The sequence below is a fragment of the Rhinopithecus bieti genome, unplaced genomic scaffold (assembly GCF_001698545.2).
Source record: "Rhinopithecus bieti isolate Rb0 unplaced genomic scaffold, ASM169854v2 scaffold_39383, whole genome shotgun sequence".
Lineage (NCBI taxonomy): Eukaryota > Metazoa > Chordata > Mammalia > Primates > Cercopithecidae > Rhinopithecus > Rhinopithecus bieti.
The window spans coordinates 86,032-111,178 of NW_016816125.1; the positions used below are offsets into that span (position 1 = coordinate 86,032).

The following is a 25,147-nucleotide window of genomic DNA, read 5'->3' on the forward strand; positions in this document are numbered from 1 at the left end:
GTGACACATGGCTGGGAACAAGCCAGCCAGCTGTGTAGGACCCTTAGGCGATGTGTCCCAGCCCCAGCAGGGAGGGAAAAGCAGTGGGGAGATGCTGCTCACTGCTCCTTTTTCAACCCCGAGAAAGGAAGGAAAGGGCCATGAAAATGCCCAGGAGTGATGGGGTATGGGGGCATGGTTTCCCCCACCCTCAGAAATCCGAGGATGAAAAGGCTTAGAAGCAACAATGAGAGGTTTTGAGTCCCCATTTCACTCACTACTTCTCGAGCCCCACGATGGGTGCCAAAAATGTTGCAGGACTTATCCTTAGTTTAGCTAAAGACAAGGTCCTTGTCCCTCCCACAGCCATGACAATTTAGGCTCTCAGATGGTTTGAAGGATGAGTAAAGCAGGGTTTTACTGGGTGGAAAGGAAGAAAAGTGGGAAAACAGGGACTCTTGCTAGCCCAGAGTCCCTGCTAGAGTGCTTCCCGCATGCAGCTTGAATCTCAGGTTCCACACAGGAAGAGGAGGGGCCAGGCTCCTCCTCGCTGCAAACTGTGCAAACTTCCCAAGGCTCTATCCCATTGGGCAGGCCGGTTGGAGTTTTGTGGGGGACCCTCTCCCACCTGGCTCTCTCACCACTACTCCTTTCTAAGTAAAGCTTATTAGAATGGGCCAAAATTATACACAAATAGCTCTAACACCATGACCTTGGATCTGCTCCTAGAATCTCTTCCACACCATCATTCCATGGCACTGAGAACCTACCACCAACTTCCTAGCTAGTTACCATTACAGGCAATGGCTGTGCCCAGAATACAGATTTAGTAAACCTGTATTACCCAGAAATCTACCTCTTTCCCATTACTGTAACCACAAGAGTTACTTTATTAGATAAGCTTAATGACTCTGAACGTGCAGGCTTGAGGGTCTGAGATTTTAACAAGAATATTTCAGTCACAGATCATGTCATCAATTGTCTCTGATGTCAAGAACACAGTGTAAGTGCAATGGAACTATAATATTAGGCCCCAAAGACCAGCTTTGCCTACCACAGAACCCCAGGACCACACAAAACCACTCCAGTGGAAAACACTGGAGTCAAATATAACCATTTTGGAGAGTTCTTTGAATTTTTCCTCAATGAGAATATATTCAAAAATTACTTCTGTAATTTAAAACCAGGTAAATCCAGTTTTAAAGTATGGTTTTCCTATAACTTTTAGGTCTACTCAGTATAAGAAATTTAAATGTATATTCTCTACTGTCATCAAGTTCTCTTTCACCACCTCTTCTTTCTTTTCTGTTGCACTAATAGAAAAGATGAAGTATCTACAGAGAAGACATTGGGAGAGCCTGGTGAAACCATTATGGTTTCAACAGGTAAGCCTAGATCTAATTTCTTTGCTTCTAAACTTTCATTCAAATCATGATAGCATGTAATTTATAAAACAATTTCTAATTGAAGATATTGTTTATAATGTACTTTCTCAAAGCTAGCTTATATTTCTAACCTTGTAAAATAATTTAAATTTATTGTATAAAACTTGGAAAATACAGAAAAGAATAAAGGTAAAACCAAACCACTCAATATCTCACAGTCTGGAAGCAACCATCATGAACATTTACTATTTTCTGCCTTCTTTCTTCTATTATATGCACATATTACTGAGACCGTTTTTACTTAGAGTTTGTGTCATTTTTTCCACTTAACCCGATGTAAAGGATATTTTATAGTTCCACTAAAATTTCTTCAAAATTATCATTTTAATGACTTGCAACATTCTATTGCATCCATACAGATGTCATCAACTTAACTATTGCATCATTGTAACTGACATTACAAATAGTGTTTTAATTAAGATATTTAAACATAAATCTTTGTCAAATCACTAATTTCTAAAAATAGTTTACTAAATCAAACACTATGGATTTTAAGGCTTTTAATAAATTTTGCCAAATTTGTTTTCCAGAAATTTTGTTACAATTTAAATATCCCACTGGCAGAAAAGACAAGAGCCTGTCTCATTACAACACTTATCAATATTGAATATTACTATTTATTCTAGAGTTTGCCAAAAGGCAGAGGAAAATCATTTCTCCTGTGTATATTAGATGTTTGAAATTTCTCTTTCGTGTATATTTCTATTGCAGTCTTCCCACTTTCTCATATAATCTAAAAATACTTTTAAACATATACAATAAAACTATTCTCTGGGCATTGTATTCCCCAGTTCATTTGATTTTAGTAATGTGAATAAGGTTTGGAAATTAATTTTTGAGAACTTAAAATGTAGAAATTGAGAAAACAGATATTTGTAAATAAATGGTAATATTAGTTTCCCATTTCTTTCTTTACTGACATTCAGAGTAAGCTGCTGTGCCTATATTTCAGTTTTCTCCTAAGTTCAGCTAATTTATCATTTCTAGACTGACTTGTAGATAATAATAGGACAAGCCTAGTTGAATTTTAATTATAAAATAGTTAGCAGTAAAATGCATTTTAACAATAAAAGAACTGCATAGTTAATTCCCACTTATAAACAGCTCAGATTTGACCTGTGACACCTAATATCAAGTCTTATTCAAAAAGGTATTATTTAGAGGAGGAGCATACAAACATGTAAAAAGAAGTTTTGTACTGACTTCATTTTAAATGGGAAAACAATCAAAATTAATAAGAGAATTGAAATTTGTATNGAAAACAATCAAAATTAATAAGAGAATTGAAATTTGTATTTCTACTTTAAATTTGTAGTTAGTATACTTTAGCTGATAGAAACTTTTGTAATAACAAGATCAGATTTAGTAAGATAAGTTACAATAAGTTAAAATGACCTCTTTCTTATAAATTATTTTCATTTTTTTAAATAAAACTTTGAGGGACCAGTGGACAACTGATATAATATAATGTGATATATCACCACCATATATTTGAGTTCTAGCAACAAATGTTTTAGAATTATTTACCCAGTACTTCTGGACACCTGAGGTTGAAGTACACACACAGAACAGTCAAGATTAGATTTTGATCGGGAAATATTACTAGGTGCCTAGGTGTGAAGGAAGAGTGAGAAACTTCCAAAAGAGGCTGAATGCATTGGAAGGTAAACCCAGGCTACCTAATAATTTTTAGTTGTAATTATGTGAATAATTTATATTTTCAAGGTAATAAAATGAAAGGATAGACAAATAAAAATTTGTTCTTCTAGGGTACTAGCTAAGCATTTTCTTATTGTAACAAAAATTGTAGCATAAACCAATTATTCATAGAATTATAAAATTTGAAGATGCCTTACATTGGCAATAGTCTGGTGAAGTCCAGAGCACAGAACACACCCATCCCAATTGCTCACAGCAGGATTCTTCAATGAGGGCAGAAGGGGAAGATGCCAGGGACCACACCCTTTGAGGTTCTGATATGCCACAGGGTATGTACTTTATTAGCCAAAAATCTATCTTGCCTAGATGATTCTGATACCCACTCTCATGCCCCCACTAGGAAGCACAATTTCACACCCAGTGCAATTACTTCACAGAGCCTCACAGTGACAAGTGACTACTTGTGACTGCCAGTTCCCAGGTACCACGTGCTCTTCAGGGAGTAAGGAAAGATCGAATCATTTTTCAGGATATCCTGTTTTCTAAAACACAAGAATAAACTAAGGCATTCTACGTTTTTGCCTAATTAAGGTTGAAATGGAAAGCTGTTTCTGGCTAAATATAAACCAATTAACAATAACACTATTTTATCTGAGCATTTTTTAAATAGTAATTTATTACAAAATAGAAATGCATTTGTATTACAATAATGCTTTTTTCTTTGCTTGAATAGAACCTAGACTTGCACTCTATGAAGATCTTTAAAAATATCAAAACATTTGCCACATATTTGAAATGGTCTGTGGTGATCTGTTCTAAAAGAAGTGAAATTCATAGCATCTTAATGTTCTTTCATCTCTTGGATTTTCTGATTAAAATATTATGCCTCAATGATTGCTAAAGCAATCTACATTTTAAAGACTTGGGTAGTATTCTAAGAAAACTCTCAGGAGAGCAAATTCAAGGTAAACATCTGCCTATGCGTCCTTTATATAGTGTCAAAAAGAAAAAATTAATCAGGTCTCATCTAGCAAAAGCATTTAACAATAACACATACAGGGGAGCACCAAACTTGGGTCTTTAATAGAAAGAATTAAGAATTTAGAACAGAGTATGAGTCATATTTTTTCAAGAACGCATTTATGTGATCTTAAAAAGATGAGTTCAGAAGGCACCTAACATCTGTAAATTTCAGAATGACAAAAAAGCATATTGAATTTTGACATCATTCTAATTTAAACTCCTCTGTTCTCATTTTGTGTCCTTAATTTTAAAATTTTCACAGATGTTGCCAGCGTCTCACTTGGGCCTTTGCCTGTCACTCCTGATGACACCCTCCTCAATGAAATTCTCGATAATGCACTCAATGATACCAAGATGCCTACAACAGTAAGAAGTTCCTAGAGTCGATCTAGCTCTTCATGTGTCTGTTTTTGTTCTTTACCAAAACAGGAAAAGAGAATGGATAAACCATCCATTCAATAATATTAGTGCTGTATTTTTGTCACTCGGTTAAGAGTCAGTGACTTTGTTCTATTCTTTATTCTGACTTCTTAGGTACTGAGGGGGGAAACACAGATTGAGACCTAGAATAAAGGGAGAGGAGTTACAAGAAACCATTTAATTATAAGCTGTGGAGCGCTGGAGCCCTTTTGCCCCAGTACCTAACAGTACTTAAATGTACTGGTGCTTACCAAGTGTTAGAATGAATCAATCAATCAATTATGAAGCTCTTTCGCCACTGAAGTATAATTCTGTGTTGACAGTAAGAGTGAAGGTTTTGTTCTCAGTCATGTCCAGGATGAATAGGTCAAATAGATATCAAAATGATCAAAATCCTGTGTGTAAAACTGGAGAAAAATAAACACAGAACACAGTGAACACCGTGTCCTAAGGCAAAGAGGAGCGCTGGCCACCACTCTGACAGATGAGATGACTCATCTGTCATCTCTTTTCTCACAACCCCTATGTCCCATCTTCTTCAAAAACTAATACAAGTTGCTCTCTCTGATTAAATATCCCCAGAATATTTCATTTCACATTCATTTAAATGTTCCATGAAACTTCCAATTTGCCTGACAAAATGGTAAGCTTCTAAAGAATACTGCATGTCAGACTTTTTAGTGTCCTATTGATCCTAGCACCAAGCTACACCCATACAGATGCTCAATGTGTGTTTTTTGAATGAATGAAAATCTTTTAAACAAACATCAGAAGTCTTTTAAATGTGGATCCACATCCTCCTTGTGTCCTACTAAAGTTAGAGAGAGGCTGCAATATTGTCCACGCCCATGGCAGAGGGGAGTTTGTGACAAGAAATGAGGAGGAAATACATCTGCTACCATTTATCCTGTTGAGCTCTGTCCTTCAGGACAATTTCCATTGACTGTTCTCTTCTTTCAGCTTCAGTAACTCTAATTTCACTATTAGAGGCAATGTACGTAACCAGAGATATTCAACTTTCTGCAGATATATTTTTTACTTTTTTAAGAAAACTAACGGACCTTAGTATCTTCTGGGAATCCAAGGTTGAAAACTGTCAAACCCAAGTTTGAAACTGAGTTCTGGGCTCGCTCTGTGCCCTGGAAACCCATATGAATTCAGAGCAATGAGAGACCCCTGCTGGTTTCCAGACCAACAGGCAAGAAGGATGTCCCCTTGGCCCTTAGTGATGGAGCCGAGTCCAGATCCTCAGAACTGTGCCTCCGTTCTTAGTCACCTGCTTCCAAAGGTGGCCTAAATACATCATTCCTTCTGAGAGAAATTTCAAACTTTCTCTTGGCTTGATAGTACTTTCTAATTAGTTTCAATGTGAAATTTAAGCACAAATATTCTCATTAAACCAGTCTAGTCTCTTCTCTAAGTTCTAGTTAAAAGGATTTTGATTGCAAAACACTTAAGCCTTCATAATCCACTTCTTGAGACAGTATCAACATATATTATCTAAAATAACCACCATTATTTGGTTAGTTTAGTTTAACAGAGTTCTTTTTTTTTTTTTTTTTTTTTTTAACTCAGGAAAGAGAAACAGAACTCGCTGTGTCTGAGGAGCAGAGGGTGGAGCTCAGCATCTCTCTATTAAACCAGAGGTTCAAGGCAGAGCTCGCTGACTCTCAGTCACCATATTACCAGGAGCTAGCAGGAAAGTCCCAACTTCAGGTGAGTAGACCCAGCCCGTACAACCACACCCCAAGCTGTGACTGAGAGGTGGGAGCCGATAGCCCTTATGGTGAATAGGTCCTGCTTCTCATGTCATTCATATTCAACCATTTAAAAGAAAACCAAAATTACAATGGATCCTAACATGTCCGAACAAATGGATCTCCAGGAAAGTTTTTTATTCCGGCTTTTCTATTCTCGAAACCTGCAGTGGTCCCCACCTTCCCCCTCTATCCACAGTTTCGGTTACCCTGTCAACTATAGTCCAAAAATATTAAATTGAAAATTCCAGAAGTAAACAATTCATTAAGAAGGTCAATAGTCGCCTAACATATGTCACAATTTCTATACCATTTACCTTACTTCACCTCATCACATAGGCATTATACTGAGAGAGAGAGAGAGAGACCACATTCACATAACTTTTCTTGTAGTATGTTGTTACAATTGTTCTATTTCATTATTAGTTATTATTGTAAATCTTTTACTGTACCTAATTTATAAATTAAACTTTATCATAGGTATGTATGTATGGAAAAAAATAGTATATATGGGATTAGGTACTCTCCACAATTTCAGACATCCATGGGGTCTTAGAATGTACTCTCCACAGAGGATAAAAAGGGACTACTGTGTTTACATTTATATTTTCTTTAAAAATTAGTAGGTTTTGCCAACCACGGTGGCTCATGCCTGTAATTCTAGCACTTTGGGCGGCCAAAGTGGGCAGATCAGGAATTCGAGGTCAGCAATTCAAGACCAGCCTGGCCAACGTGGCAACACCCCGTCTCTACTAAAAATACAAAAATTAGCTGGGTGTGGTGGTGGGTGTCTGTAATCCCAGATACTCGGGAGGCTGAGGCAGGAGAACTGCTTGAACCCAGGGGGCAGAGGTTGCAGTGAGCCAAGATCGTGCCACTTCACTCCAGCCTGGGTGAAAGAGTGAAACTTTGTCTCAAAAAATAAATGAATGAAATTTAAAATAAATAAATAAAAATTAGTAGGTTTTAAAATCTCATTTAACTGAAAGACATTATGCAGATGCTCTATAGCTAGACTACCATTATGGGATGGTTTCACTGGTATATACTTATAGACAAATTCATCAAGATGTATATATTAAATACGGACAGCTTTTGATATGTCAATTATACCTCAATAAAGTAGATTTAAATAAAATAAAATGACTATTAGGCATCAAGTAGAGAAGATACTGGATTAAAATATAAATTCTTAATTCATAATACTTTGTCTTTACATAATATTTCTATTTTTACAGTTTGATGCAATTTAAAGACATAATATTTTTCATGGGTGATAAGAGGAAGGCAATTATATTGTCCATGTTATCAATTAATAAACTGAGGAGCTTTCCCAAGATGTCTCTTCCATCTCTGACCTTTGTTACATCTGTCTGTCCCTAATTAAATTCAAACGCTCTTCAATTCCCTGCAGGATAAATCCAGCTACTATGCTGAGTGTGGCATCTATATGCCATAATAAGATCTCTGCTTTTTTTGTTTTGTTTTGTTTTTGAGCCTCACCGTATACCAGTTCCTTATCATCCGCCTCCTTTTCACTCTAGTTTCCAGGAATGCAAACTATTTCCAACTTTTCTGACTGTTTAGCCTTTACATGTGCTGTCTGCTCTGTCTAGCATGCCCTTCCCCAAGTCTTGTTTTACATACTTCAACATGGAAAGTTTCCTCTACCCATTCTGCATCCAGTGTCTTTCCTGGGCTCACTCATTGCTTTCACAACACCCTTTCTTGATATTGCTTGCTTATGTATCTATGGCCTTTGTTGTCTCTATTCCTCCCTCTTCATTCACCCTACTCATCACCACCAGGCTATGAGCTTCTCCTAGAGAACAGGAGCTGTTCTTTCAATCTCTGATGCCTAACTTTCTAATACAGAGTTTGGGATGCAGTTAACTACTCAGTAATCATTTGTATAAATGCAACTGAAAATAGAAGCATCCATGAGATTACATAGCCAAGAACTACATTTGTGGACAACAGGAGTGCACATGAATCTTACTCAGCATGGCCAGGGAACAAACAGGCCCCCTTCTCATGGTTGGAGAATTCAATACTTATCTCTTCTCACCCAGAGAGGAGACAAATAAATGAAACATTCTTAACCTCCAGCCTCTCTCTGCATCAGCATTCAGTCAATAAAATGTAAAGAATTCTTTCTACAAACGTCAAAGTAAAAGAATCAGCATGGGGCATTTATGAACCGGAAAACTACTCAGACATGGATTATTAGACCAAATGAATTAAAAAATAGTTCGTTAACAAACTATTTTCTTTGGAACATTCTTTTGGCAATTCCTTAATATAGTCAGAATATCTTCAAAGCAGAGTAACTGGCCATAGGCTCTTCGATGATCTAGTGTCAATTTTCTAAACACCTATAACAATTTGATGTAGAGTAATGCAAATACATTGGGATTTTTTAAAAATCAGAGTTCTAGTCCTGGTTTTGCCAAAAAATTAGCTCTGAGAAATTGGAGAGTCCTAGCCTAACTTCCTCACTTAGAAGTTGTATAAGATGACTTCAGAGTTCCTTTCCAAGTCTAAACTGCTGTGTATAGACATAATAGCTAGTACTTTTCTTAATGCTTCACATGTACTAACTCATTTAACTTTTCATTCTATAAGTGAGTAAAATTATTTCCTCTTTTTATAATAGGGAACTGAGGAAAGGAGATTAATATGTCCAACGGTGTCACATTTATTATCTGGCAAAGCCAAGATTCCAACCCAAGCAGCCTGGCACCAGAACTCTTGCTCTTAACCTCCATGCCATGCCTCCTATTTTTCCCAAATAAATATTTGTGGGAAAGGACTACTGTGTCATCATCAAACGGGCATGTCTTCTGTCTTTTTCTTTTCTTTTCTTTTCTTTTTTTTTTTTTTTTTTTTTTTTTGAGATGGAGTTCAACTCTTGTTGCCCAGGCTGGAGTGCGATGGTGAATCTCAGCTCACTGCAACCTCCACCTCCCGGGTTCAAGTGATTCTCCTGCCTCAGCCTCCCAAGTAGCTGAAATTACAGGCATGCACCACCACGGCCGGCTAATTTTGTAGTTTTAGTAGAGACAGGATTTCACCATGTTGATCAGGCTGGTCTCGAACTCCTGACCTCAGGTGATCCACCATCCTCAGCCTCCCAACGTGCTGGGATTACAGGCGTGAGCCACCACGCCCGGCCAAACAGGCATGTCTTGCTAGCCTCTGAAAAACTTATAAGCCAAAGAAGAGTATACCCTGCCCAATCTTGTTCCAGAGACCCCTGGCATCAGTCCTGATGGTTCCGTTTGCACAGTCGTCACTGATTTCTCTAAGATGGAACCCCTCTGCTTACAACATCTGTTCCCTCACCAGGCTCCCCAGCAGGGCCCCAACCACCTCACAGCCTGCCATCAGATAACTAATCAGCCCCACCACAGCCCAATGCCTGCATTAGCACAGACATTCAGGCCTAATCAGGAATTAATGGACAGTGCTTTGCAGTAATTTAATTTCCACAATAAACCTAATGAGCAATTTAATACAAATGTCAAAAGGAATCATTTAGTTGTTGTCTGAATGCTTTCTCCTGTGCAAACATTCATGAGAACTCAACACGGCTGCCTTTTTATAGCCCAGTTAACATACATTCCAGCAGAATCAGGGAGGCCCCTGTGCATTCAGTATTATTAATAAGGTTAACTGGGCACTTAATTAGCAATTTAGTGGTTAGTGCTCCATGACTAGAAGGTCCCCAGAAGATTATTTAGCAGAATTAACTGAGGCTTTTGTCATCTCCTCCCTAGATGCCTTCCTCACACTCCTAAACAAAGTTGATTCTTAATCAATCCCAGACAGGTTCACAAAGAGGGCATGAACACAAACAATAAATCCCTTCCACCCAAGCCAGTGCCATGGAGCCCTCCTGGAGAGGAGGAGAGCTCTCCCCCGCAGTGCTCCCTGTTGCTGATGCTGCAGCTGCAGGCATCTACAGTGCCAGTCCCAGGGTCGATTGACTGTTTTCATGTATATAACAGCATCTCTGGTACCCTGGAGAAGAAAAATGGATGATTCAGGATCTGAATCTGTTGCTCCAGAAACTGCAGCTCAGATTTAAATGTTAAATCCCTGGAGCAGTTACTGAAATGGCATGGCAAATTCCCCGTGGTCCCAAAGCTGTTTGTCCTGGGAAGCCACAGCAGACACAAAGCGTGTACACAGACCTTCCTGCCTGCCCTCAGAGTAAAGACTAGCTTTGCAGAACCCAACTTCCTAGATTTCTGTTGAGCCCATGGCGGGGTGTGGGTGGAGACACAGAAACTTGTTCCCCAGGCCTTCTGCCACTGTCCTCTACAGGGACCCACCTCCTGTCCTTCCTCCCTCTGAGTTTCAAAAATGACTAACTAAAGACTTGCTCTGCTCTTTCCAGGCTCCATGCTGTGTGCTCACTTAGGGGAGTAAGAGAAAAGTGGTCTCTCAGGAGCTGGTAATCCAGTAGGAGAAGTAGAGAATAAGAAAGTAAATAATACAAATCACTAATTGCCCAGCTGTGTGCCAGGCACTTGTTACTTATTAGTCATCATTGTTATTCCTTTTTGGGTAAGGAGACCAAGATTCAGAGAGATTGAGCAATAAACTCAGGATCTTGCTGCTAGAAAGTAGCAGAACCAATATTTAAACCCCATCCTATACAAATAGCTCCTCATCACTCAAAAGCTGAGCTACCTTCATCACTGTGGTTCCAATTATGTTCAGGGGATGAAACTGCCTTTAATATTGTCACAAAACATACATATAATTAGAAGGTAAATCAGTCTACTGGGGGAAGAGAAATCATACTACAGTCTAAAGCCCAGTGTAAGTGATTTGGGGATTATCTGTGCATCACTGCTGTAGTCCTTCACATGAATAATGTAGAGTTGGCAGTAATTTTTGATACGGTGACAACACAGTGGAATGATAATGAATTTAGAGAATGAAGAGATGCACTCAACTCAATTAAACAAAATTTGCTGAGTCCCTACTATGTGTATGACAATCTGCTAAATAGAAGGAGGGAGGTAAAGAAAAGAATAAACAAGACATGGCTAAAGATCATGATCTCAGTGAGGGAAACTGACATGTACCTCACAGACTTTTATGGGGTATACTGCAATAAACTCTAGAATAGTAAAGAGAAGAAATAATTGAACCTGATTTTGGGGCTCTACAAACGCTTTTCAGTACAGAAGATGTCTGAGCTGGCTTTGAAAATGGGTGCAGTGTGGGGAGGAGGGAAAGTTAATAAGCAGAGGGTGGAAAAATTGAATAGAAAATAATTCATTGGAACCTGAAGAAACAGAAGTGCATATTGTGTGTGGGAAGGAACAAGGGTTAGTTTAGTGTCAGTAAAGGACAAGATATTGGCCAAGGGGATAATGATAGCAGGAAGTGAATGTTAAGGTACCTGAGGGTGGGGTGCAGCTCCTGGAGGGTCTTAAATGACATTCTAAACAGTTGGATCTTGTTCAGTGGGTCCAGCAAGGAATTGTTAGTGAAGATTCTTAATAAAAAGATTAACTTCGAAATAAATGTATTTCAAAGGAGTCAAGGAGATACCTTCTCCTTCCTCCTCTCCCAACACACCCAGAAACACACCCAGAAAACCATTTCTTCTCTGCCCACTCACACACGTAAACCCATTTTAGCAGTGCAGGAGTGGGGATAGGGAGGGTGTGCCACTCTGATTTAAAAGGTATGTTGGAGGAGAGGATGGTTACAGAATTTAATTGTGGAAGCAGGGAAACACTGTCCTCATTGTCGACAAAGAGTCAAACTCTGTAAAATATTTGAAGAGATTTATTCTGAGCCACATATGAGCGAACATGGCCCATGACACAGCCCTCCGGAGGTCCTGAGAGCATGTGTCCAAGGTGGTCAGGGTGCAGCTTGGCTTTATACATTTTAGGGAGGCATGAGACATCAATCAAATACATTTGAGAAGTGCATCGGTTTGGTACAGAAGGGCGGGACAATTTGAAGTGGGCAGGGCTTCCAGACTGTAGGTAAATTTAAACATTTTCTGGTTGACAATTGGTTCAGGGAGGGTGTGCCAGCCCTGTGAATAAGAACATGGGGAAAACAAAAGGCCTTGTGGAATTCAAACCAACCAGAGTCGGTGGCTGCATGTGGGGGGTAGGAGGGAAGGTATCTAGGGATGCTGCACTTACTAGCATGGAAGATAATCGGGGTTCATGACCCCGTCTGAGGCAAAGAGGCTGAGGACAAAGGCAGATTTGGGAAGAAGAGAATGGCCCTGGTTTGGGCAGATTCACTCAGTGGCAAATGTTGGGATATTTATGTGGAGAACTCAAGGCCGTGTATCACTGATCAATTAAGTCATTGGAGAAAATGAGATCCCCTCGGGACAAGGATAGGAGAGAGGGGAGAGGGAAGAGAGGAAAGGGATGGGTGTTTGCTCACCTGTTCAGTCTCACCTTTCACCCTGCTTTCTCTCCCAAACTTCACTACTCAACCACTATCCATTCATCTTAGTCTTTCTTGCCTCTCAGTCTCCAACGGGAAAGCTGGATGGGGCAGTACTTGTCCATGTGACAGTGTCCTCAGAGCCTAGCACAGCATCTACAGTAGAGCTTCCAGAAGAAAGGAGAGAGTGTGTGAAGCAGGGAGGCTGAAGGTGAAAACTCGATGGCTCCTTATGTTTAAAGTAGAAAGTAAATACAGGAATAGGATGGAGCAATTGTACGTCAATTATAAAATATTATGATAACAGGCCTCATTAGTAAGATCAAATTAATTAAGAAAATTTATTGTGAAGTCCATATGAATCTAAGAGGAAATCTAATCTATTAGATTAGAATCTATTTCTACCACTTTGTTTAGGTGCAGCAGCCATTTTGAATGTAATCATCCCTTTCACATTATATTTTCCAAGCCATATCATTAATTCAGAAAATATCATAATTAAAATATTATAGCTACCACTAGTTATAATTATAGTCAGAAAATATTACTCTATGTGTATAAGTAAAACTCCTATCAACAAAAAAGTTTCCTTCAAATATCACCTTAAAGCTATTTTATATTATATTTAAAGTAACCATAAAAGCAGATCAGAACTACCCAGTTACAGCTTTTAAATAAATAGGAAAATACTTTCTTCTGGTTTTGGAAATCACTAGGAACAAAGAGTTTGGCCTCCTTAGTTGTTTCAATTTTTCATTTTCATCTGATTAATTTGGAGAGATTTTTTTAAAAAGAAAAAATAATAATTTTCCATTTTCAGCTCTTCCCCTAACTCATCAAAAGTGTTTAGGTTTTTCAGTTAGGCAAGAACTGACCCAGTAGAACCAAAGAGTATTTTATAAATGCTTTTCTCTCTGCAGATGCAAAAGATATTTAAGAAACTTCCAGGATTCAAAAAAATCCATGTGTTAGGATTTAGGTAAGTAAGAGAATCAAACTCTTCTCAATGTTTAAATTACTTTCTTCCTATCCTTTTTTAAAAGCAATGTCATGAGGATTATAAGGTCCTTTTTCCCCAGTTGTTTAGCTCTGCCAAATCCTGGAAACGGAATATGTTTCAGATAAAGGAACTGTCTAATTAGAACATGACTCCAGGTGATCTTAAGGGGTAGCACAGGAGCTGTATTCCTTCCTTCTGGGAATCAGAAATACTGCTCTCTATAGAGAGCTCATCTGCTGTCCTTGGCCATGTGGTTATGAATGAGCTTCTTAGGAAACTACCTCAGTAGAGACAGATGAAAACAAAGTAGCAATTAATTGCCTTGGTGTCTGATTGCCTGGTTTCCTATGGGATACTAAATAGCATCACTATTTAAACAAACCATGCTGCCCAAGAGAGATAAGTGAACAATAAAAAGTCATCGCTATCAGGATAGGAGAGTTGGGAAAATGAGGTGGAAAGGAATAGGAGCATAAGCAAGACATTCTAAAATATACCTTTTATGTCATTTTGACATCTGACTCATAGTACTCTATTACCACTCAAAAATTATTAAATTAAAATTTTAAATAAAAACATAAGATCATAAGATAGTGCCACACTAAAAAGGGTTTAACCATGTTCCCACATCTTTGGCACAAGGAGGGCTGTATCCATCAGCATCACAACATTCTCATGTGGGTTCATGATTGGGAGAAATAATTTTTAAATCTTTTCTTTAAGTTCTCATTTTTCAAAACATCTACAGGTGAACTCATAATGTGCTATTTTTAAAATGTGCCACAGGGTAAGTGTCAGTCCTGGTGTGAGCAGAATGAGATTTCTTGCCCCAAACGAGCTTTGTAAACCAAGGAGAGTGGGCTTCCCTAGAAGTGTTCTGGCTCCTTCACTGCCTACTGTCTTTTGTTTTGTTTTGTTTTGTTTTTTGTTTTTTGTTTTGGTTTTTTGTTTTTGTTTTTGTTTTTTTTTTTTGAGACAGAGTCTCGCTCTGTCGCCCAGGCTGGAGTGCAGTGGCGCGATCTCGGGCTCACTGCAAGCTCCACCTCCCGGGTTCACGCCATTCTCCTGCCTCAGCCTCCTGAGTAGCTGGGACTACAGGCACCCGCCACCTCGCCTGGCTAATTTTTTTGTATTTTTTAGTAGAGACAGGGTTTCACTGTGGTCTCGATCTCCTGACCTTGTGATCCGCCCACCTCGGCCTCCCAAAGTGCTGGGATTACAGGCGTGAGCCACCGCGCCCAGCCTCACTGCCTACTGTCTTAAAGCAAGAAGATGCACAGAGCAAGGGCTCCACAGGCCCAGAAAAAGAAATAGCTTTGCAGGGAGCTCTCTTGGTTTATTTCTTCCAAAGCTATCAGGCCCTTATGATTTGTGTAACTCCAGAGAAAGGAAATACTGAAAAGTGAAAGTTATAAAAGATGAAACCCTTAATATCTACCAAAGCAGACTCATTTTTCTTTATTTCAAAATGCTGCTCTGTAGTATTTTCTGTGAAATCAGATGGATTAGAGAAAAATAAAAGTTGATAGAAAAATATTCTGCATAAATGCAGACGTTTTCTGAATAAACCACTGCAGTGGAAGAACAAATTTTTAATTTAAAGCTGAAGGAAATGATGGGAACAGTTCTTTTGGTGAATGTTAAAATGTTCATTATCCACTTCCCTTCAATAAATGAAAAACTAGTGTTTAAAAAATATGTTTTAGAAGTAAACCAAATGTTAGATGATGAAATTTTGCAAGGTAAATATTTTAAAGATATATAAAATATTTTGGCCCTTGAATACAATAAATAATATGCTCATGACAGTGACAAAATTGTAATCATTAATAATGATGCTCACAATATTATAAAGTAAACATATTATTAAGGAAATTGCTTTTTTGTGGGCCAGATCCCTGAAGAAGACCAAAGACCCTGTGAGTCTCCTGGTACTGACCTTCCTCCAGCTCATTTGTATAAAGGTTGCTTTACAATTTAACAAGTACTTTTTTATCAGTGACTTCACTGAATTCAACGTGACTGGGAAGTAGCTAGAATGTATCATTAACACAATTATGAGGATGAACAATGAAAATTCCACTTTAAATATTGCTTTATCTCTCAGCAAAGGCAGAAAACTATTAACAATCATGCAGTCCTGTTAGAGAGTATACTCCTTCAAATACTTGCGCACAAATGTTCAAAGCCACTTTATTCTTAATAGCCAAGACCTGGAAATAACCGAAATGTCTATCAACAGGGCAACAAATTGTCACATATTCTTACCATAGACAACTTCTCAACAAAGAAATGAACTGTTGGAATACACAACAACATGGGTGCATCTCAAAATAACTATGTTGAGTGAAAGAAGTCAAACAAAAGTACATCATTATTTTATTTATAATAGACTCTAGAAAATGCAAACCGATTTATAGTAACAGGAAACAGATCAGCAGTTGCTTAGGAAGGTGAGGCAGATAGGGATAGGAGGGGAAGAATGGCACAGTAGGATGACTAAGCTTTGTGGATGATTAATATGCTCACTATCTTGATTGTGGTAATGGTTTGATAGGTGTATGGCACCAAAATTCTTGGATTGTATACCAGAAATATGTCCTGTTTGTTTATCACAATGATACCTCAATGAAACAATTATTTGAAAATTAACAGGACTAGGGTCTTGACCCAGGAAGCCTGGCCTCTTTACAGAACCTCGTGGATTACAAACTATTGCTGAAAACAAGCAAGAGGCAGGATGAGTGTCTGGTTGGTAGAAAAGGAGGTCTCACCCCATACAGCAGCACTAGTTAGATAGTCATAGACTCTTCCTTGCCTCAGAAGGAGGGTTGTGGTATGCCTGTAGCAGGTACATTTCAGTCACATTACATCTGGGGATGAAAGTTCAATTAGTTCATATAGTCCAGGCAGAAAGGGCAACAACCCCAATCCTATCACATGTGTAGAGTGTCTTTGGCAGCAACTGCCATTTGAAATGTAAAAGGAGAAAGCTGGACATAACTACTAAACTGAATTCATACATATGTCCAAAGGAGTCCAAAATATTTTCATCAGTTTGGTGAGTAAATGGTCTTTTTTCATGCACAAGCAGGTGGTAGCATGGAAAAATGAGCCAAGCTTGCGGTCAGGAAGGCCAGGGTTTCAACCCTGCAGTTCCCATTTGACACCTCCTTCTATGTGCCTGTTGCCTTTTCTGTGAAGCTGGGATTACATTGCTGAAAAGATTAAATGAGAATGCATGTAAACGTTCTGGTATAGACCACTCACCCAGTAAACAAGTTTTAGTTTTTCTTGCAAGCTGTCCCATGGTGAATTGGACCAATCCCTCAAAGCTTACTGATTACAACAATTCAAAAAATAATCAGTCAAGAAAACACTAGTTCCACGGTTTTGCCTCAGATAAATTATCTTCAAGAATCAACTAATCATTTAATGCCAGTAAGAACTGAGAAATCCATTTACAAAGTACTTTTTAAAAATGTTCCTGCACCAGCACCACCCAAAATGTAAAACATATAGGCTACATTTCCAGCTCTTTAGGTGGAATATGAAGACATTAAGGAATTTAAGAAGAAGACCAAAAGTACAGATAATCTTTGAACTAAGGCTCAAATCCTAATCAGAAACATATAATGATGTTTACTTCCTTAGATTCATATCGCTCTCAAAGTTTCCATTCAAATTCTGATGGCAGTTTATATGTTTCCTTCAAAGCTCTGGACAAACATAAGAGACAATGGAAGGAAATTTTTTTTCTTTTGTATATAAAATAATTCATTGAATGTCTCAATAAATGTCATTAAAATTTTTTCTCTTTTTCATGTTTCCATTGTGCATGATGAAATGAAGACCAAAGAAAGAAAAGATGGGTAATTTGGACTTTTTTTATGTTTTGAAATATAGTACATTTCCCCTCCCCAAATTTATATACTGATTTTGCACAAATAATTTTACATATAATGTCTGGGATAAGCCCATTACTTTTGACGGTTTCTTATTTGAATGGAAGTAATTGAACAATTACCCAGTAGTTAAAGAAAAAAAAAAAACTCTCTAATCAAAGTTACTATGTGGTATATAGGTATACATTTCCTTGATCAACTGAACAGGATTTTGTCATACTCAAGGTATAGTTAGAAAATAAAAACACATATCTGTGCTGCAAGCATACTTTATTTCTTAAATGCCATTTGTATGGGGCAGTTGTCTATCTGAAAGCACACACATACATGAAATCAACCTAAGTCTGGAATAAAGCAGAGAAACTAATTTGCTCCTTTCCAAGGTCAATGTGAACTGAGAAAAGGACTCACTATACCTTGGAGAGCTCAGTAATAAGAACCCAACTTTGGCTCTGTAATTGACTAGTGAAATAACAAACAATAGACTCTAAATGATTGCATGCTCTGAAAAACCACCAGGAATACACGTGATCAGTTTCTGTGGCCTTAAAACACTTCTACATCACTCTGTATAGATTTATGACATGAACTAAAGGTAAAACCTGATTCCTGAAGGCAGAGATGTAGAGAATCCTGTTTCATTTTTGCATGCAAAAAAGCTTTGAGTTAATGAATAGGATAATAAATACAGCTACCTATGTACTGCTTATCTTTCTCTTTTCTCACACCTTCCTTCTAAGATGTTATTTTAAAAGCAGCTTGAGGGAAAAGAGTGTTATGTTTCATTTAAAGTTGTATTTTTTAAATAAAAAATACTTCTTAGAAAAAAAGTAGAAAAGAAATAGCCTTAAGAACTGAACCTTTGACTTGGTTACTTGGTTACAACATATATGTGGGTATATAGAAGGGTAATTTGGACTTTTTAACATACATATAGTGTGTATATATATACACACTATATATACAATAGTCTATATATAGTGTGTGTGTATATATATACATACTATTATCCTACTGCTATATCTTACATTGCTAATTCATAGACCTTCCTAAAGGAGGCTATTTGTAGAAGAAAGGATAATTTGTCCTTCTTCCTGACTGGTATGGCATGACTTACAAGATCACAAAAAATAGTGGTCAATACCAGCAACTTTTGACTAAAACACTTTTCAAAAGACCTAGGTGGGCACAGTGGCTCAGTCCTGTAACCCCAGCACTTTGGGAGGCCACAGCAGGCAGATCACTTGAGCCATGAGTTTGAAACCAGTCTGGACAACATGGCAAGACTCTGTCTCTACAAAAAACTTTAAAATTAGCCCACCTCCTTCCTGCATTCCCAGCTATGCTGGGGGATAAGGCAGAAGGATCCCCTGAGCCCCAGGACTTCGAGGCTACAGTGAGCCATGATCATGCCAATGCACTCCAGCCTGGGTAACAGAGTGAGACCCTGTCGAGAAAAAAAAAAAAAAAAACCTGAGGTAAAAATCTATAGTCGCTTGATTCAGTTAGTAATCCTTCTTTGTGGTGGACTGAACTCCCTCCTGCCATTCTATTTTAGAACCAAAATATGTGTTTGTTCTTTTTTCATATTTTAAGTTTCTGATAAATGTTGAAATGTTTTAAAGTGGGATATTCTCTCAGAGCCCATCAGGAAAGATGTGGAAGCTATCCTGAAGCTTTGTAGCAACCTAGTGACTCTCTTTACAAGGCATGTAACAATGGCTTTGGGTGGGGAATGTGTCTTCTGCTATCCACAGCTCAAGCTCCACAGAGATGCAACTTACAGCCATCTTTAAGAGACACAGTGCAGAAGCAAAAAGCCCTGCAAGTGACCTCCTGTCTTTTGATTCCAACAAAATTGAAAGTGAGGAAGTCTATCGTGGAACCATGGAGGAGGACAAGCAACCAGAGATCTATCTCACAGCTACAGACCTCAAAAGGCTGATCAGCAAAGCACTAGAGGAAGAGCAATCTTTGGATGTGGGGACAATTCAGTTCACTGATGGTCAGTTAGTGATTGCTTAGTTCTGAGTTTATTCTCATTTTGACAGAGACTAAGAATGTGAATGTCTCATGGAAACTGTCATTTTAACTTGGGTCTTCTAAAGTCAATCATTACTGTGACGGGAACATGTATGGTATCATTTCTAGCTTTTCTCACTCCTTCCTATGTCTCATTTGATGTCTTTGGTACCCACTTCTTACCAAGGGCAGTTCTAGGAGAATCCAAGGGTTTCAGTTCAGTTCTAAGTCAACTGCAGACAGCCAGTGGAACCAAGGCAGAGAAAAGAACTCACAGACAGTTCTGTTACCCTGGCACAATCTAAACAGATTCTCTCATCTAGTCAATTGGTCAAATCTCAGCAAGAAACAGATGGCACATTCAAATTAGTATAATTTGAGGAGAGTTTAATAAAGGGACCATTTGTAAAGGTTTGCTGGTACACAAAGGATTAGGAGAGTTCCCTGGGGCTAGAAGCAGCAAGCCTCATTACTATCTCCAGACTGGAAGTGTTGCCTAATGTTGTAAGCCATGCCAAAGACAGAGCACAAGGAACCATTGATATAGCCCATATTATTCAAACTTCTGGGGCAGAAAGTAGCAGGGAGAGGACGGGAGAGTGGATTTAAAGAAGTCAACAAGATCATCAGGCACACTCAGGATCCTCAGAGGGAAGTCCACAGTAGGTTCAGTAAATGGCAAAGTAGATGGATACTGGAAATGCCATTTAGTACAACACGACATGAAACTGTCATTTTCTGCCAGTTCTGTTTTCTGCCTAAGATAGGCACTCTTACCACTAGAAAATCTCATAAAAGTCTCTTAGGACAAGACGAAGGGCCAGGGAAATTCACAGGCAAGAAAAGGTCAACTTCAGAAGCTTCTCAGAGACAACCTGATACTCGGGGCTTCTCTCTTTTGAGCCCTCTTTGGCGTTCTGAGAATCAGGCTTTAGGCTGAAAGTTTGCCAAAAATGATCATTGGTTCCAGTATTTATTCTAATCATTTTGTTTATTACCAGCTTAGTCATATTTTTATCCCAATGGTCTAGATAATTAGTCAGCCTGCTTGGTCCAAATCTATAGAATAAAACTGAACACCCTAAAAATCCACCTTAATAGCTATTCTTATCACATAAACATGCAAGATGCACCCCTTGCATCTGTCCTTCAATATATCATTCAGATTAATGACCTTTTTTTCTATGCCTCTGGTTTCTTAATGATTTGTTGTACTACTCCTTAAGGATTGGTTATTCTGCATATTTCAACCTGGACTGTTTTATTGCCCCAACCTCAAAAGAAAAAGGAAAGATACACTCAAATCTTGTGATTTTTTTACCCACAGAAATTGCTGGATCACTGCCAGCCTTTGGTCCTGATACCCAATCAGAGCTGCCCACATCTTTTGCTGATACAACAGAGGTGAGTTTGTTGTCCTTTTGTTCTTTAAATAGGAACAAAGTCTCAAAACCTTCCATCAAAGAACAAATCAGCTTAGGAACTGAACAGAGCAAAATCCCCTTTGCAATGCTAATTATATTCTTTTCTGTTTTTTACAAGCAGCACTTGCTTAACCCACTTTCAGTATCTGTATTAATAAAATATAATACAACTTGCATTTCAAATATCTCAAAGTTCAAAGTTTCCTTCAATTTAGTTAGATTTTGTTTCAGTTAGAATCAGGATGGCCTCTGTTTTAATGAAACAAACACATTTTCATGAACTGAAAAGAATAATTAAAGCAGAACATATTATTTAACTTTGACTTTCAGAAATATGTATAAACACGATCATACTTTATAAATTTGTTTTATGTCATGTCTTAAGGATTTACCTATGTATTTATTTAAGGGGTTTGATAAATGCAAATTAATGTCTTTAAAAGTGAATAATAAATTCAGTAATAATTTTTGGATTTAATTTAAACTTATGTTTATTTAATTTATGCCAGAAGTTGTCACTGGTGTGCTCATAAATAGAAGTGCTGAATTAAGCTTTATTCCCTCCTAAAATGAAATAATTCATAACATGATTGACATAAATCAAAGTATCTTAGCTGTTAGTTAAGTCTATTCAGGCAGATTCAGTTATCCAAGAAGCAATAGATCTTATTTTACCACTGTATCAATGGATATTACCCTTTTAGAATATATTTCTATATCAGAACCTTCCTCCATAGTAGATTCAAGTCAACTACAAAATAGTTTGCTTAAATTTAAAGGAAAATTTTAAAATATGGATATAGCCCTTCTTATATACATAGACATCCTTCTCAACATCTGTCTTGCAAAATTCATTCTTCAGGATGCTACTTTGAGTCCAACACTTCCTCTTGTTGAACCCCAGCTTGAGATAGTGGATGGAGCAGAGCATGATCTACCTGGTAAGTTTCTTCTCACAAAGTCTATGTTAGATGACAACATACTCTTTGATGAATCCCCTTATGACACTGCCTCAAAGACCAGTGACAAAGCCATCCTCAACTGAGGAAAAGGTTCACTGCCACCAGCATTTCCAACAGAAAAGCAGTCCATTGAACTACCCTTTCTGCAGAGGAGGACATCCACAGCATCTTCCCTTCAGCTCTAGTTCCCAGTCCCACAGCCAGCTCTGGCAGCCCTTTTCTAATGAACTGGTGAAGGAGGCTGAAAGCAAAACAGCACCAACTGCTGCTCATCCAGAACAACAATCTCCTCTGGGCTTGGAAACTGAGAGTCCATGAGGACAAGGTAGGTCCTAAGGCCCAAGTCCATGACAAGCGGCCATGTCAACAGTGGACTGGGCCTTTACAATCACTATATGTGTTCCTGTGCCTCTTACATGCCGACTATGGATACAGTCTGTTCTGCTACATGTGTTTCTTTAGCGTAAATTAGCACATGTGTAAGTAAGAAAGAATATCAGTCAACACTGAAGTCTTGGTGATTCACTTTTGAATCTCCAAGAAGGTTAATTTTGAGGCAATAGTATCAAACTTTTTCACAGTTAAAGAGAAATATTTAGCAACGTATGAAGACATTAGGGAAGAAAACGACCAAAAATCTTGCAGAGAGCCTTTTTTTAGTGCAAAAAGTAGCTGATTTAGTGGCTCCAAGAACCCCTATTATTTTCATTCTATAGAGCTCTGTGGTAAAAGTACAAGTAAAAAACACAAGCCCCAGGATACAAGGCTGATAAGAATGTACTGTGATTATAAATGCAAATAGCATTGGAGATTTGCTATGACTGGTATATTTAATAAGATTATTATTGTTTTAGTTACAGGGCTCCACAAAATTCTACAAGTTTTGAGTGAACTACCTTAACTGTATTTTCCTCATAAACACTGTGCAATTATTATGCCATTTTACAGAATGCAAGGGAATACATATATGGCCTGATAGAAGAATTACTTACACAAATTGGATTTCATTTACATGATTATTGGTGAATAAATGTTAACTTCTTGACACGGTTATTTATTGCTGCATTACTAACCATCCCTAAAGTTAGTGGCCTAAAACAATAACCATTTATTTTGCCAATAAATCTGAAATTTGGGCAGGGATCAGCAGGGACAGCTTTTCTCTGCTCCATGTTGTGTCAGCTGGAAAATCTCAACTGGTGTTGAAGATCCATTTCCAAAACGGCTCACTCACTGGCTGGCAAATCAGTGCTCACCCAGAGCTGTTGGCTGGGGGCCTCATTTCTTCTCACCACAGGTCTCTCCACAGGGTTGCTTGGGTTTTGCCACAGAATGGGAGCTGAGTTCAGAGTGTCAGTGTTCTAATATCACAAGGGCCTAAAAACAGCATCATTCCATCACATTCTAATTGCTAGGCAGCTGTAGAGCCCATCTAGATTCAAAGGGAGGGGACATAGACCTTCTCTCTTGATGGGAGAAATATCGAAGAATTTATGCCATTTATAATTAACCACAATCCACATCAACCACTATTTCGGCATCCAAATTATTTTAAGAGTTGGTTAGACAAAACAAAACAAAACTTTTCGTGAAATGATTGATCTTAAGCACTCACTGAATACTTTTCTTTCATTCTATCATAAAACTTCCTTATAAGATTAGCATTTCAGCTAGATTAATAAAAATAATAGTATATGATGAAAGCATTATCTTATTTTCAAATTGCTTTACTGTTTCCATTTTATTTATACATTTCTTTTACTCATGAATATACCATAGAACACTAAAGCTGGAAGAAATCTTAGAGATGATTTGGTTAAGCTTCTGTGTTTCACAAATGAGAAAACCAAGGCTAGAATATGAAGTGCCTTGTTCAAGGTCATATCATAGCTTGTGGCACAGCCAGGATCGTTATTCAAGTTTTCTACATCTATTATACTATATTTGGCTTAAGTAGCTCCATCCTTTGCAAACAGTGTAACCTCAAACTTGCTTTGCCCTCAAACCACAGCCTCTTCTCTATTTCACTGCTCTGTCAATTTTTCCAAATTGTCTAGGCTTCTGAGTCTCTATTATGTCACCTCCTAATCACCACAGGGTTTCACCTCTAACCACACAAAGCAGGGATGTAACTTTCACAAAAGTCACAGATGACTTCCTAATTGATCAATTTAGCAGTCTCATTTCCATCTTCTTTTTATTTGACATTTCTGGCACGTGACTCTTGTTAACCACTCCGCTCTTGAAACTCCTACATCTGGGCTTCCACGAAGTGACTCCTTGGTTCTCCTCATATACCCTGCCTACTACTCCTCCATATCCTGCAGTGTGGCTTATTATTAAATTTTTTAAATTTTGCTTATTAAAATCCAACATCATTTAAAAAAGTTTTATAGTGATTTACAGACATGGATCAATACAAAAAAAAGATGTTTGGTATTAGAAGTCAGGAAACAACAGGTGTTGGAGAGGAGTGGAGAATAGGAACACATTTTACACTGTTGGTGGGATTGTACAACTAGCAACATTAGGAAACAGATGGCAATTCCTCAAGGATTAGAACTAGATTACATATGACCCAGCCCATGCCCGACTACTGGGTATAACCCCAAAGGATATAAATTATTCTACTACAAGACACACTGCACAGCGGCGTAATGTTATTGCGGCACTAATTCACAATAGCAAGAGACTGGAACCAACCCAAATGTCATCTGTGACAGACTGGAATTAAGAAAATGCACATATACACCATGGGCAATAATATGCACGCCATACAAAAGACGATGATTTGCTGTCCTTGTAGGGACATGGATGCAGCTGGAAACCATCATTCTTAGCCAAACATCACAAGAAGAGAAACCAAATACCGCATGTTTCACTCATAGTGGGAACTGACACAACTGAGCATCACTTGGACTCCGGGAAGCGGGAACATCACGCACTGGGGCACTACTCCATGGGGGGGGGGGGGGAGGAGGGAGGATTCAGCATGGCGGACGTTATACATGCATATAAATGATGCAATTATCGGGCTGACGAGTTGATGGTGCAGCACACAACATGGCATTAAGTATCACTAGCTGTAAACAAACCCCACGTTATGCACATGT

The 25,147-nt window shown here is 38.2% G+C and overlaps 1 protein-coding gene and 1 long non-coding RNA gene across 2 annotated transcripts in view; one reads left to right on the plus strand and one right to left on the minus strand.

The window, feature by feature from the left end:
- LOC108516801 (uncharacterized) overlaps positions 1-12,863 on the minus strand; it is a 59,743-nt gene extending 46,880 nt beyond the window's left edge. Inside the window, exon 1 of the long non-coding RNA XR_001881933.1 lies at positions 12,719-12,863. This is a non-coding gene — a long non-coding RNA (uncharacterized LOC108516801). The remainder of the gene's footprint in view (positions 1-12,718) is intronic.
- Positions 1-22,039, plus strand: part of LOC108516800 (interphotoreceptor matrix proteoglycan 1-like) — a 69,649-nt gene extending 47,610 nt beyond the window's left edge. The window contains exons 5-12 of the mRNA XM_017854445.1: positions 1,300-1,364; positions 4,369-4,472; positions 6,102-6,242; positions 13,642-13,700; positions 17,574-17,593; positions 19,384-19,631; positions 20,976-21,052; positions 21,935-22,039. Of these exons, the coding sequence (XP_017709934.1) occupies positions 1,300-1,364; positions 4,369-4,472; positions 6,102-6,242; positions 13,642-13,700; positions 17,574-17,593; positions 19,384-19,571 (577 nt within the window). The 3' untranslated portion in view covers positions 19,572-19,631; positions 20,976-21,052; positions 21,935-22,039. The remainder of the gene's footprint in view (positions 1-1,299; positions 1,365-4,368; positions 4,473-6,101; positions 6,243-13,641; positions 13,701-17,573; positions 17,594-19,383; positions 19,632-20,975; positions 21,053-21,934) is intronic.
- The last annotated feature ends 3,108 nt before the right edge of the window (positions 22,040-25,147 follow it).